The sequence below is a fragment of the Agelaius tricolor genome, unplaced genomic scaffold, assembly GCF_023055355.1.
Source record: "Agelaius tricolor isolate 1412-34295 unplaced genomic scaffold, bAgeTri1.0.p SCAF_18, whole genome shotgun sequence".
In the NCBI taxonomy this organism is placed as follows: domain Eukaryota; kingdom Metazoa; phylum Chordata; class Aves; order Passeriformes; family Icteridae; genus Agelaius; species Agelaius tricolor.
Genome location: NW_027269278.1, coordinates 3086424 through 3101428, shown reverse-complemented (window position 1 = coordinate 3101428; position 15005 = coordinate 3086424). Strand labels below are relative to the sequence as shown.

General features: G+C 54.1%; 2 protein-coding genes across 2 annotated transcripts; both read left to right on the top strand.

The window, feature by feature from the left end:
* The first annotated feature begins 4446 nt into the window (after window positions 1-4446).
* Window positions 4447-7283, top strand: LOC139597957 (protocadherin alpha-13-like). The gene has a single exon (XM_071443782.1). It carries the CDS (start codon window positions 4545-4547, stop codon window positions 7281-7283), a length of 2739 nt encoding a protein of 912 aa, XP_071299883.1. The 5' UTR covers window positions 4447-4544.
* Window positions 7284-10533: 3250 nt separating this feature from the next.
* Window positions 10534-14000, top strand: LOC139597956 (protocadherin alpha-2-like). The gene has a single exon (XM_071443781.1). It carries the CDS (start codon window positions 11370-11372, stop codon window positions 13998-14000), a length of 2631 nt encoding a protein of 876 aa, XP_071299882.1. The 5' UTR covers window positions 10534-11369.
* The last annotated feature ends 1005 nt before the right edge of the window (window positions 14001-15005 follow it).

Sequence of the window (15005 nt, the reverse complement as noted above, 5' to 3'; positions counted from 1 at the left end):
TCCTGTGAGGTGGCATGACCATACACTGTCCTGTTTCCATGTTATGTTAATATTTGCATCAACAGCCACACCCTTAAAAAATCTTTGGAAAGTCCGTTAAAAAAAAAGTCCCCACAACACCAAAAATTCAATTCACCCAACACCACATTTTCATGTGCAGTAGGTATCATTGTTGGCACTGATGTGTTTTTCAGCATTTGGGGTGGTCTTTCAGAGCAGGCTGTCAATGGCCACTGCCTTCAGAGCTGTCCTGACATCCCCTCTATAAGCAGTACTCTCCAGAGTGGGTAATGTTTCCATCTGAGACTGGGGAAGCCACAGGAGCTGAGGTGAATGTGGCAGTGGCACTGAGTAGGCCCTGACCATGTCATACTATGAAGTGTGACCTCCCAGTCTGTGGGAAGTGGAAATCCTTGGGAAGACCATGGGCCATGTCATAAGAAGACAAGAATGAGAGGTGATGTTCTTGTCTTGAGAACACGTCCCAGAAGAGGGAATGGAGAATGCCTGGAGAAAATGACGAGGCAGGATGGGCACAGGTTCCCTTCCCAAGATGCATTCTTGGGTTCCTAAGGGTATGGAGTTGAAGGCCTTCTGGGTATTGAGTTAATCCCATGGGAGTTTACTGCCCATCGTGTCCTTTGAGGTTATGAATATTTCCCACCAGAGACAGTCCCTTGTGCTGCTGCCTGCCTGAGGCAGACAAGGCATTGGGAAAGAGGGTGTGGCATGCAGGCTGCTGGCTAATTCCCAATGGACTTTTTGATTTTTGTTTTGGACCTTTCTAGGATGGTAGCATTTCATCCTCCAGTTCTTGTATAGTGCTGGGCATCTATAGTGGCTTCCACAGCCATGGATCTTTCCATTATGGTTCCTTGGTCTTCTTCAGGCTAATTATTAAGGGCCCATGATAATGTGGATGTCATTTTTGTGCATTCAACTTCCCATACTCATGGACTTGAAGATTTATCCTTGGTAGAAGTTACATGTCCTGTGGTCACAGGTGGCTCATTCTATGTCTGACGTACACACAAAACCCTTCCCAGCAACCCAGCCTTGGTTCTCCATGGTACAAATTCTCCCATCCAGCTGATCGTATAAGGAACACTTTGGCATTTGCTCTCATTATCTCAAAGTGCAAAATCCATGTGCACTGGGATGAGAACTGACATGCCTTTATGTTATCAAGTTCTTCAGAAGTCACTTCTTATGTTCTGTGGTGTTTCCCCAGAGATTGCTGAAAAGGCAGAAACCATGAAGTATATGCAGATGAGAAGAATCTGCCGGACAGATCTGGGGGCTTCAATTCCCTGCATGTGTTCTTTGTGCCAATTGTAAGTGACAGCGAGGATATGCAAAGGACATTCTTATAGGGGGTTTTGTGGTATTGTGAAAGAGATTCTGCAAGTGACCCCAGGAATGGCCTGGGCATGTGTTGTGATGAGGGTGACCTTTAGCAGGGAAGAGTCTTGCCTGAGGGAGCTGATCTGTAGAACACAGTCTGTAACTTTGGTGCAGGACTGGAGAATGTGTGCTTAGGTGGAGTTGCCATTTCCCAGGGTGTGAGACAGAAGATTCTAGTTGAAAATATCAAGAAGAGGCTCCACAGACATTCCTAATACCTGGGATTTCTCCAGCTCCCCAAAAGTTCTGTATATCCTTGTGCTCTTTTGTTCCCTTCATATGTTTCAGTAGAGCGGAATTGGATTATTTGGCTTTCTTCTCCCTTCCTACCAAACCCTCACAGTCTTGTTTTTCTGTCTCTCATGTCAGCAATGTTTTGGTAATACCAGATTAATATGAGATACTGAGGTTTGGCACCTGTCAGGTTACAAACATTCTGGTACTTTTCTCTCAGTGTGTAGGATGACTTTTCCATACTCCTGAGCTGAGGCTGATTTTGGGACAATTTCCTGCCTGAGCTTTATGGTGCCTCTCCGCCATGATAGAAATGCACATGGGAGCACTGTGCTTTGCCCAATGATCTCAAGGCTTTTCTAGAATGCACTTAATTATTTTCTATCCATGGTTGCCAATAATCTCTGTTAGTGTTAAAATCAGTTTCCTGCTCTGAAAATAGTTCTTTTCTGATGAAGCAAGCAGTGATGCTAGATGTAATTTACTTAGTGCTGAAGAAGATGAGTCTGAGAGACAGCTGTACCTTTATGCCTATTTAGCTGTGGTATCTTCATCTTGGATTGACTGAATGTGCCTAGATTGGGAGTTGGACTCAACACTCCTTGTGACTTCCTTCCAACTTGAAATATTCTGTAATTCCTAGATTGGACCAACAAAGTCCTACTGTCTGGTCTCATGTCTTTTTTGCTTCTTCCATCATGGTTTGAGCAGCTGGCAGCAAGCAGAGATGGAGGAGGGCCTCTAACGAATTTCTCAAAAGAGATGTGTTGGGAGTGGAGAGCTTGTTCTCAGGGAAATGCCGTGGGTTTAGCTTCATAGGTATTTCTGGGTGGATCGTGGTACTGAGTGAGAGGTATTCCATGGGGGCTAATGCCACTGAGTATGGAAGTTCTTGCTGTGTTTTTCTGGCAGAGCTTATCTGCCTGAGAGGAGAAGCAAGAGTTTGTCATTCATCAACCAGGTGGAAAATGAGGAAGGAAGAGCAGCTCTTCATTGAAATACGTGAAGAATTCGTAGGAACTGTGGTTGCACTGTGTCTTTTCAATGTTCATATCAGAATGGTGTGCTGGGCTGTGATACATTTGAGTTCTGAAGTGAGAGGATTTAATGGATTGTTTGGGCTTATTGGAGGCTGTTTGCACTGATGTCAAAGTATCTGGGGATTGGTCTCCTGATTCCAAGGGAGGTGCATGCTTTTTCTGGTGTAGTGCAGCTGTTCTTTGTCATGTCATTGCCTTGCTGTGTTCTTTGCTGGTCCAGAAGGGGACTGGGGTCTGAGGAGTGTGGGTTTGTTCCTGATGGGGAGGGAAGGGGAGAGGAGGTGTAGTAGGGACAATCGATTTACTTGACTTTTTCTGGAGGAGAACAGGACAGTTGTTCCTCATGAGGAGGCATGCAAGGTTCCCATGAGCACTCTCATCAAAGGGCAGGTGTCGGATGCATGAAGAGGATGATGTAGACGTTTAGAAACCATTTTGTTTAGAAAACAATTTGGTAAAGGAGGAAAAGTATGGGCACAGAAGGGAAATCAAAGAGGACAGTGTGAAGCATGAAAGGAAAAGGAAGAGAAAGAAAATAAAGGTAAGTAATAATTCCCATTGGAATAAGGAAGGAAGAGGAAGGAAAAGGAACCTCTGCACGTAAAGAGTCAAGCAAGGAAGAAAGAGAGAAATAAGGCAAGAAGGGGTGACAGAGGAGATGATAAGCATGCACCAAGATTTTCTCTACATGCTCTCTGCAGTCGAGGACCTCTGTATCCTCGGTACTGAGGAACCCTGTGCATGCCTCAATGAGGAGTGATGAGGGAATAAGAGGTTTTGTGCAACTGTATATCTGCACTCCAAGTTGAGAATGATGTCATGTAGGAAATACTGTATTAGAAGACAAAGGGAATAGGCAAAGAAGAAAGAAGAGACAGTGAGAGAAGGACAAGGAAAAGAAGAAAAGAAAACAACAATGAAAGAATGAGAAAGCAATGGAGAGAAAAGCAAAAAGGAAAGGTGAAACATTAAATAAGTTTGCTAACATACAGCAATGTTATCTGTGTACACACAAAGGTGGGACTAGGTGGGAGAGGAAAAAGAAAAGAAGAAAAGAAGATAACAAAGAGGAGAAATCAAGAGGGGGTTTGTCAAAGAGATTACAAGGCTACACCGACCGTTCTCTTCTAACGCTGAGGGGTCTCCTGTGCTCTCCCCATTGGCTTCAGTCCCGTGCGAAGAAGATGATGTCCTGTAATTAGAGCTCATGGCTCCTACAGTGATTGGCTCGATCACAGCATGCGAGGTCACCGGTACCTTGGCAGCAGAGTTTTAAAAGAGATGGCTAGAAGTAAATGATAAACGGCAGTAAAAATCGGAGAGGCAAGGCAAGAAAAAAGTAGAGAAAGAAGAGAAGAAAGAAGCGGAAAAGAAAAAAGAAGAAAGAGATGGTGGAGAAAAAAAAGTAAAAAAAGAAAAGAAAAATGGACCAGACAAACTAAAAGTAAGGATGGAAAGATTAAAAATACAGAACTGAAAGATAAAAGGAGAGATGAAAAAAGGGGAATAAGGAAAAAACGGAATATGATGAAGAACATTGTAAAAAAAAAAAAGGACAGAAAGACACAGGGAGAGGGAGAGGAGAAGGACGCGGAAGAAAGATTACCATGACGCAGCGACGACAGCGGAGATACTGCAGAGCGTGTGAGGCGGCGGAGCAGCGCACGGTGTCGCTGCAGGCTCAGGAACGGCTCGGTGTGGGCGGCTCCGCCCCGGTGCGGCGGAGAGCCCGGCTGTGAGCGCGGGGGGGCGGCTCGGGCCCGGCAGCAGAGGCGGCGCGTCCGGGCGGCGGCGGGGAGCCGTGCGGGGCCCGGGCCGGGGCCGGCAGGCAGAGCGGCGGCGGCGGCGGGCAGAGCGGCAGGAAGGATGGGCGAGCGTTGTTGTGCGGCGCTGGTGCGGGTGCTGGTGCTGCAGGCGGCCTGGGCGCTGTCGGGCGGGCAGGTGCGCTACTCGGTGCCGGAGGAAGCCAAGGCCGGCACGGTGGTGGGCCGTCTGGCGCAGGACCTGGGCCTGGAGGCGGGCGAGGCGGAGGCGCGGCGGCTGCGGCTGGTGGCGCAGGGCCGGCGGGCGAGCGTGGAGGTGAGCGGGGCGAGCGGCGCGCTGCAGGTGAGCTCGCGGCTCGACCGGGAGGAGCTGTGCGGCAAGAGCGCGCCGTGCGCGCTGCGCCTGGAGGTGCTGCTGGAGCGGCCGCTGCGCGTCTTCCATGTGCAGCTGGAGGTCACCGACATCAACGACAATGCCCCCGTCTTCCCCGCCGCCCGGAAAAACCTCAGTTTATCGGAGAACTCTCCTCCTGGGTTTCGTTTCCCGCTGGAGGGCGCGTCGGATGCGGATATCGGGGCGAACGCGCAGCTCACCTACGCACTCAGCCCCAGCGAGCATTTCTGTCTGGATTTACAAAAATCGAATGAGCGAAATATTGAACCTGAACTCGTTTTAACGAAACCCCTGGACCGCGAGACGATTCCCGTGCACCGGTTGGTGCTGACAGCGACTGACGGGGGCCGGCCGTCTCTGACGGGGACAATGGAGCTGGTAATCTCGGTGCTGGACGTGAACGACAATGCTCCTCAATGCAACCAGTCAGTGTATAAAGTGCAGCTGCCGGAGAGTGCTGAGGTAGGGACGCTGGTGACGAGGGTGAATGCCACGGATGCGGACGAGGGAGTTCATAGTGAGGTGAAGTATGCCGTGACGAACTTCATTCCCCCGAATGGAAGAGATGTGATTTCCATCAATCCGAATACCGGGGAAATTCACCTCACAGCAGCCCTGGACTTCGAAGAAGTCAGTGTGTTTGATTTTCGTATTGAAGCAAAAGATAAGGGAACTCCTCCGCTGTCGGGTCACTGCAAGCTAGTGCTGGAGGTGTTGGACGTGAACGACAACGCGCCGGAGGTGTGGGTGACGTCGCTGTCGGTGCCGGTGGCGGAGGACGCGTCGTTGGGGACGGTGGTGGCCCTGCTGAGCGTGTCGGACCGGGACTCGGGGGAGAACGGTCGCGTGCGGTGCTGGGTGTGGCCGGCGTCGCCGTTCGGTCTGGAGGCGACGTTCTTGGGCTCGTACTCGCTGGTGCTGCGCGAGGCGCTGGACCGGGAGCGGGTGTCGGAGTACGAGGTGGAGGTGCGTGCGGAGGACGGCGGGGCGCCGGCGCTGCGCGCCAGGCGCGGGCTGCGGGTGCCGGTGTCGGACGTGAACGACAACGCGCCCTTGTTCGCGCAGGCCGTGTACACGGTGCTGGCGCGGGAGAACAACGCGGCGGGCGCGGAGCTGGCGCGGCTGTGGGCGCGGGACCCGGACGAGGCGGCCAACGGGCGCGTCAGCTACTCGGTGTGGGACGGCGGCCTGGGCGTGGGCGTGGGCGGGGCGGCCGGGTCGTCGTCGCCGTCGTCGGGTGGCATGGGGTGGCGTCCGGCGTCGAGCTACGTGTCGGTGGACGCGGAGAGCGGGCGCCTGTGGGCGTTGCAGCCCTTGGACTACGAGGAGCTGCAGGTGTTGCAGTTCGAGGTGCGCGCGGTGGACGCGGGGGAGCCGGCGCTGAGCGGCAACGCCACGGTGCAGCTGTTCGTGCTGGACGAGAACGACAACGCGCCGGCGCTGCTGCCGGCCGCGGGCTCGGCAGCGGAGGCGGCGGCGGCGGCGCTGGCGGGGGCGGGCTCGGAGTCGGGCACGCTGTGGGCGTGGGCGGCGTGGGGGGCACCGGCGGGGCAGGTGGTGGCCAAGATCCGCGCCGTGGACGCCGACTCGGGCTACAACGCGTGGCTGCGCTACGAGCTGTGGGAGCCGCGGGGCAAGGGCCCGTTCCGCGTGGGGCTCTACAGCGGCGAGGTGAGCACGGCGCGGGCGCTGGACGAGGCGGACGGGCCTCGCCAGAGGCTGCTGATCGTCGTGCGCGACCACGGCGAGCCGGCGCGCTCGGCCACGGCCACGCTCAGCGTGTCGCTGCTCGAGGCCGCCGAGGCGGCGCTGGCCGCGGGATCCTCGGCGGCGTCGTCGTCGTCGGCGGAGTCGCGCTCGGCGGCGGGCGCGGAGCTGGGGCCCGGCGCGGCGAGCGCGGCCACCAACGTGTGGCTGGTGGTGGCCATCTGCGCCGTGTCCAGCCTCTTCCTGCTGGCCGTGGTGCTGTACGGGGCGTCGCGCTGGGCGCCGCGGGCGGCCGTGCTCTCGGGGCCCGGGCCCACGACGCTCGTGTGCGCCAGCGAAGTGGGCAGCTGGTCCTACTCGCAGCGCCACAGCCGCAGCCTGTGCGTGGCGGACGGCGCTGCCAAGAGCGACCTCATGGTTTTCAGCCCCAACTTCCCTCCGCCGCCGCCCGGCCCTGCAGCCAAGGACACGCAGCCGGAGCCCTCCGCTCTTCTCGACACGGTCAGTGGCAATACCTTGCTCAACTTTACTTATTTTCTCCTTCTTCTGTCTCTTTTTTTTTTTTGTGCCCTGAGCAGTCGGTGCTGTGATTCAAGCCAAATTGCCGCGGCCGGAGAGCGGTGGGTACTTGACGGGAGCTTAAGAAATCAAAGGCACCTTTGCATGTGTCGCAGGGTCCTGCCGAAGGCCCCAGAACTCCTGCTGGTCGGAGGGGAAGGCTTGCTAGTGAAAAATGTGTAGCTGCAGCCCTGTGCTGTTACGGTCCGCAGGTGAAGTGTCCAGGCGTGGATATGAATTGTTTTCCCCTAAAATGAAGTCACTTTTCTAAGGAGTCAGCTTTGCAGATAGCGCTCTTGCTGTCTGGTTGTGTTTTCTGCCGCCTTAAGGGTTGGAACGCCAAAGCAGGAGGCTGTGCTGGTAGCAGCCCCCCAGGCACTGTGTACTGCCTTTTTGCCTTTGCAGAGTGCTGACTTTGACGGGATCGCCTTTGGTTTCTTCTCTGTTCTCATCCTGTGTCATTTTCCTCTACAAGAGTTGTGGGGACAGTTGGACTTGTGGTCTAATGTATTTTCAATTGGCAGAGTGTAATTTCTCCATTTTGGTTGGTCCCATAGAATCACTGTGAAAACTGGGATGGTGTTCTGGAGCAGTGGGAAGGCTGGTCTGAGGGAGCTGGAAATAATCTGTAAAATCAGAGTCCATGTCAAAAGAAGAGAGGAATAGGAGATGTGAGATGATACCTTCTTCTCCAGAATTAATGTTACCAAGTGAGGAATGGAGCATGCCCAGCAGGAGGCAGGATTGGAACGGAGTGTTTCTGCCCAGGATTCTTTCCCAAGGTTCAAGGGTCTGATATTGGAGACCATTTGGCCCTTGAGATAATGTGTGGTATTGAAATGGCCACGGAGATCTTTGAGGTTATAAATATCTCCATCAGAGACTGTTCCTTGTACTGCCTCTAGCCTGACACCGTGAATATGTGGGGTAACAGCTGGGAACATGCAGACTGATGAACATTTTTGCTGCTGTTTTGGGGGTGTTGTTGTGGGAGGGTGGCACTACAAACTGCTTTCCATGTGTATTGTAGGGTTCTTACAGCAGTTTCCACAGCTCTTGCCATGGTGGATCTGTGCTTCTCTTGAGACATGATATTTAAGGGCAGTTGAGGGGTTGGTGTAATCTTGTTGTGTTTTTCTCCCCCTTCCTGTGCTCCTGGTATGGTCAGTCTGGGTAGAGATGGTGATTCCTGTTATCACACATGGCTCATTCTGGTGTCTGGATGTACACACCAATCCTCCACATCTACAGAGGAGCCCAGCTCTGGTTCTCTATTGTAGAAATTCTTCCACTCAGTTCATATTTTGACGGGGCTTGGGGGTCAGATTTTGTGTCATTTTCTTGAATAATATTTCTGGGGACTGGAATCAGTATTGTTCATTGCTATAATTGCAGAACCTTTAAGAACTCGGTTTGTATTTGAAATTGCTGAAAAGGCACAAGGCATCCTGGCATGAGGGAAAAGTTAAAGAATCACAGAATGCATTTGCAGGACCCTGTATATTCTTTGTGGCAGGCGTGGGGAAAGGGGAGGATTTGCATACATATTTGGGGAGGGAATGGAGAATGTCTGTTTTGCTGTGGAGGTCCCAGTTCCCAGGGTGCAAAATATTGGATTCCAGCAGAAAACTTCAGGAATGGTTCCACCACACAGTGCTGCTTTCCTGGGATCCTCTCAGGACACCCAGAAGTTCTGCATAACTTAGGGCACTGTTGTTCTTCCGGGTATTGCTCTTAGTGAAGACATCTTCCCTTCGTGCCTTTAATCACTTGGGTTTGGTGTGGGATGTTGTTGGTCAAAGAGAACCTTTTGGAATTTGGATCATGCAGCAGAGCCTTCTCTGAATCTTTCCCTCATTGCCTCTCTGCTCTTTGTCTTGCTAGATGGGTCTTGGTATCCAAGATGTTGCCAAAAGTTGCATTTCAATACAGGAGAATGGGACTTCATTATTATTATTTTTATTCTCTTCTCTTTTGAACTGCACATGCTTTAGTTTTGCTGAGTTTGTTTGTTGTTGTGTTTATTTCCTGTCTCTCATTGGCAACGTGGCAGATATTTGGTCCATTGCCCATCAGTGTGTGAGATGCCGATCCCTCTCTTCTAAGGTTTAGTTGTAGAGAATTTCTGTAGCTTACAGGTCTGGTTCCTTTTTCCCCTGGGAGAGAAGTGCATAATGGAGACAGCATGTTTTCTGGTTTCTGTGGAACATAAGTGATATATTTCTGTCCATCTTCCCAAGCACAGCAGCTGTTACCTTCTTTCATTCCTGTTCGAATCTTCCAGGCACAGCCTGAGTGGGTGCCAGCAAGCAGGAATGGAGGAGGGACCAAAATTCATTTCACCAAACAGATGTGTAGGAGGTCAAGGGAGTGTTCATAGTGGCACTGTTGTGGTGTTACCTTCATGGCTTTTGTTGGAGTGTGTGCCAAGTGGATCATTCCAAGGTGAGTGAGAGATTTTCCGTGGGGCCTCGTAGATACCAAGGTTCTTGGTGTGCTGTCTAGGCAGTGAGTGCCTTCCAGAAAGGAAGAGAAGAACTCAGAACATGCAAGAGGAAAGTGATTCAGGTAGGACTGAGTTACATGATGAATCCTCAGGAGCTGTGGCTGCCCAGTGCTTTTTAAGGTCTTTCAGGAGGGTTGTCATGCTGGGCTGTGATAGGTTTGAGATCTGGAATGAGAAAATTCCCTGATTTGTTGGGACTCTTTCAGGCCTCTATGCAGAGATATCCCAATAATTGTGGCTTCAGTTTCTGTGTCAGAGAGTGGTGGAACCTCTTTGATGTAGCAGAGCTGTTCTTTGCCATCTGCCTGCCTTGCTGTGTTATTGCTTGGTCCTTGGGAGCACTGGAGGCTGAAGAGTGTGTCCTGTTTCCTGGAGGGAGGGAAGGTGGAGGTGCATGGACAGCAAGCAGGTTGCTCCCTCCAATCACGAACAGGAGGTGTAGGGAAGAGAAATGAGACTCAGGTCCCAAGGGCAAGTCCGTGGTCCGTGGAAGGTGCAGTGTAGGTATTTTAAAAATATTTTGTTGAAGGAAAGGATATCCAGAAGATATAATTATGGAAGTAGAAGAGCAGATGAAGCAAGGACAAGAAAGGATGAGAGGAAGGGAGAAAAGAGGAAAACTGTAGAAAGAAGATTCACAATAACCAAATCAACAAAACAAGGAGGTACATGAAGAAGTCAGGTAAAAGAAGAAGAAAAACAGATATTCCCAAACAGAACTGGGTGAATTTGGAAAATATTTTAGAGAAGGAAAAAAAAAGATCAAAGGACAAGATGGAAACTGATGAGGAAGGAGGGAAAGACCTAGGACGGGGATGAGCAGGAATGAAGCGACATAGAGAATGCACAAGGAAAGAGAAGGGAAATAGGGAAATAGGGTAAATGGAAAGGGAAAGCACAAATAGCATAAGGAAAATAATAATAATAAAAAAGAACTAGGAGTAGTAGTAAAAAAATGATTAGCCCATGCAAATAAAAGTAAAGCTAGAATGAAAGAAAGAAATGAAGGACAGAATGGAAACATAAAACTGAGGATAAAATAGCTGACCAGCAAGCACCAAACTTATCAGTAGACATTGAGCAGAGTCGGTTCCTAACAGCCTTGGTTGAGCAGCACAGCTCCACAGCCAGCAATGATGAACCGTAATTAAAGATCATAATCCCGCATTCTCTGCGGTGTCGGAGAAAACTGGCGATCTTGCAGTGTGGCTAAAGAATACAGGATGGTGAAAGGAAATGGGAAAGGAGTGGAAAGAAAGGAGAGTGGCCTAAGAAGGACGAAAAAGAAGAGAGACAATGAAGAAAAGAAAAGGGTACAAAGAAAAAAGGTAAGGTGAACGAAACATGTCCGAAAAGAAGGATTTGCAAGGGAGCAAGAGAAAGGAAAAGGGCAGTGAAGAAACAAGAAGAAGAAAAAATGAAAGATTACGTGAAAAAAAAAAGCGGAAGATGTAAAGGAAAAAAAAGAGAAGCCCGACAGCAAGAGACGGCAGAAAACACACCCATAGAGGGTCGGCAGCGCGAGCGAAGATGCGGAGCGTGTGAGGCGGCGGAGCAGCGCACGGTGTCGCTGCAGGCTCAGGAACGGCTCGGTGTGGGCGGCTCCGCCCCGGTGCGGCGGAGAGCCCGGCTGTGAGCGCGGGGGGGCGGCTCGGGCCGGGCAGCAGAGGCGGCGCGTCCGGGCGGCGGCGGGGAGCCGTGCGGGGCCCGGGCCGGGGCCGGCAGGCAGAGCGGCGGCGGCGGCGGGCAGAGCGGCAGGAAGGATGGGCGAGCGTTGTTGTGCGGCGCTGGTGCGGGTGCTGGTGCTGCAGGCGGCCTGGGCGCTGTCGGGCGGGCAGGTGCGCTACTCGGTGCCGGAGGAAGCCAAGGCCGGCACGGTGGTGGGCCGTCTGGCGCAGGACCTGGGCCTGGAGGCGGGCGAGGCGGAGGCGCGGCGGCTGCGGCTGGTGGCGCAGGGCCGGCGGGCGAGCGTGGAGGTGAGCGGGGCGAGCGGCGCGCTGCAGGTGAGCTCGCGGCTCGACCGGGAGGAGCTGTGCGGCAAGAGCGCGCCGTGCGCGCTGCGCCTGGAGGTGCTGCTGGAGCGGCCGCTGCGCGTCTTCCATGTGCAGCTGGAGGTCACCGACATCAACGACAATGCCCCCGTCTTCCCCGCCGCCCGCAGAAACCTCAGCATCGCGGAACTGACCACTCTGCCGGGGTCTCGTTTCCCGCTGGAGGGCGCGTCGGATGCGGATATCGGAGCGAACGCGCAGCTCACCTACACACTCAGCCCCAGCGAGCATTTTAGCTTGGAAGTGAAATCCAAAGACGAAAATAAAGTCTCCGTACTGCTCGTCTTAACGAAACCCCTGGACCGCGAGATGATTCCCGTGCACCGGTTGGTGCTGACGGCGACTGACGGGGGCCGGCCGTCTCTGACGGGGACAATGGAGCTGGTGATCTCGGTGCTGGATGCAAACGACAACGCGCCCCAATTCAACCAGTCGGTGTATAAAGTGCAGCTGCCGGAAAATACGGCCCCGGGAACTGTGTTTTTCCAGCTAACAGCGACCGACAAGGATGAGGGAATTAATCAAGAAATATATTATTCTTTTAGCGACGCGGTTTCTGAAAAAATTCAGGACCTTTTCAAAATTGACGAAAAGTCTGGGGAAATACGGACTGCCGGGGAACTGGATTTCGAGGACACACAGTCATATGACCTGGAGATCGAGGCGAGAGACAAAGGGACGCCCCCGCTGTCGGGTCACTGCAGCGTGGAACTGAAGGTTCTGGACATGAACGACAACGCTCCGGAGGTGTGGGTGACGTCGCTGTCGGTGCCGGTGGCGGAGGACGCGTCGTTGGGGACGGTGGTGGCCCTGCTGAGCGTGTCGGACCGGGACTCGGGGGAGAACGGTCGCGTGCGGTGCTGGGTGTGGCCGGCGTCGCCGTTCGGTCTGGAGGCGACGTTCTTGGGCTCGTACTCGCTGGTGCTGCGCGAGGCGCTGGACCGGGAGCGGGTGTCGGAGTACGAGGTGGAGGTGCGTGCGGAGGACGGCGGGGCGCCGGCGCTGCGCGCCAGGCGCGGGCTGCGGGTGCCGGTGTCGGACGTGAACGACAACGCGCCCTTGTTCGCGCAGGCCGTGTACACGGTGCTGGCGCGGGAGAACAACGCGGCGGGCGCGGAGCTGGCGCGGCTGTGGGCGCGGGACCCGGACGAGGCGGCCAACGGGCGCGTCAGCTACTCGGTGTGGGACGGCGGCCTGGGCGTGGGCGTGGGCGGGGCGGCGGGGTCGTCGCCGTCGTCGGGTGGCATGGGGTGGCGTCCGGCGTCGAGCTACGTGTCGGTGGACGCGGAGAGCGGGCGCCTGTGGGCGCTGCAGCCCTTGGACTACGAGGAGCTGCAGGTGCTGCAGTTCGAGGTGCGCGCGGTGGACGCGGGGGAGCCGGCGCTGAGCGGCAACGCCACGGTGCAGCTGTTCGTGCTGGATGAGAACGACAACGCGCCGGCGCTGCTGCCGGCCGCGGGCTCGGCAGCGGAGGCGGCGGCGGCGGCGCTGGCGGGGGCGGGCTCGGAGTCGGGCACGCTGTGGGCGTGGGCGGCGTGGGGGGCGCCGGCGGGGCAGGTGGTGGCCAAGATCCGCGCCGTGGACGCCGACTCGGGCTACAACGCGTGGCTGCGCTACGAGCTGTGCGAGCCGCGGGGCAAGGGCCCGTTCCGCGTGGGGCTCTACAGCGGCGAGGTGAGCACGGCGCGGGCGCTGGACGAGGCGGACGGGCCTCGCCAGAGGCTGCTGATCGTCGTGCGCGACCACGGCGAGCCGGCGCGCTCGGCCACGGCCACGCTCAGCGTGTCGCTGCTCGAGGCCGCCGAGGCGGCGCTGGCCGCGGGATCCTCGGCGGCGTCGTCGTCGTCGGCGGCGGTGTCGCGCTCGGCGGCGGGCGCGGAGCTGGGGCCCGGCGCGGCGAGCGCGGCCACCAACGTGTGGCTGGTGGTGGCCATCTGCGCCGTGTCCAGCCTCTTCCTGCTGGCCGTGGTGCTGTACGGGGCGTCGCGCTGGGCGCCGCGGGCGGCCGTGCTCTCGGGGCCCGGGCCCACGACGCTCGTGTGCGCCAGCGAAGTGGGCAGCTGGTCCTACTCGCAGCGCCACAGCCGCAGCCTGTGCGTGGCGGACGGCGCTGCCAAGAGCGACCTCATGGTTTTCAGCCCCAACTTCCCTCCGCCGCCGCCCGGCCCTGCAGCCAAGGACACGCAGCCGGAGCCCTCCGCTCTCCTCGACACGGTCAGTGGCAATACCTTGCTCTTCTTTTACTCATGTCCTACCCTCTGTCTGCCCAGGCGTGCAGGCTCTGCCGGAGTCCAGGCTCCCTTCCCACGGGCCGGGAGCGATGAGTGCTTGATGGGTGCTTAAGGGTATCAATGGCACGTTTACATCGGCCCTTAGGGGGATTATAGAATTATTGCCGCACCCCAGAACCGTTATGATCCGCAGTTTGCTCCTTTGTGTGTAAACTATTCTATCCTTGAATGAAATCGCTGCTGCTTTTGATGAGATGCGCCCGAAGGCGTCAGGTTTGGAACCAGTCTTGCCTGGTTGTCTTTAGCATTTCCATCCGAGCTTGCTGAAGGATGAAATAATGTATGGGTCGAGATATTTGCAGTCCCCAGGCGCCATTTGTTACCTTATTTCCTTTGGTATCTGCTGACCATGCTGGTATTAGTCTGGTTTCTTATGGAAAACTGTTTTCCTCCTCTAATTCTGTTCACGAGATTGTCTGATGCAAGGTGACAATTGTATTTTCATAGACAAAAGTTCTCAATTTTCCTTCTACCACCAGGTTCATTAAGAAAGTAGGGAAGATGCGATTAACATTTTCATGTTTCCATGATTTTTTTCGATGTATTATGTTGCTTTCATTAATAGTACAAAGTGTAGGGCCAAAGGAGTATGGCCCAAGGAAAGCGTAATAAGGAAGAAAGTTATTTTCTTTTCCTGCTGCACCTGTTCCCTAGGTTGTGGATTTGTGATCCTGGCCTGAGAAATAGCATGAAATACACTGGCCTGCTTTGATGTTCTTTCAAAATTTGCATCAACGGTGACATCATTTCAAAAGCCCTGGAAACCTGTTCTGTAATGAAGAAACAAAGCAACAACCCCAAAAAATTAAAGAATCACCATTCCCCCCAACAAGTCTCAAATAACACCCTCCTACACATTAACTATCATGTGTTACTGGTGTTCTCACCAACATTTTGGATTTTTCTCAGAGCATGACATCAATGGCATCACCATGTAGAGTCGTTCCAATATCACCTCTAGAAAAAGTTTTGCTCCCAGGTCTGCCATGTTTCCATCTAAGATAGCTGAAGCGTTACAAAACATGAAATGTCAGCATCAGAGGTTCTGCTGTAAGCT

Bases quoted from the DNA above. Each gene is read 5' to 3' on its own strand.
- LOC139597956 (XM_071443781.1), top strand. From the start codon at position 11,370: ATGGGCGAGCGTTGTTGTGCGGCGCTGGTGCGGGTGCTGGTGCTGCAG.
- LOC139597957 (XM_071443782.1), top strand. From the start codon at position 4,545: ATGGGCGAGCGTTGTTGTGCGGCGCTGGTGCGGGTGCTGGTGCTGCAG.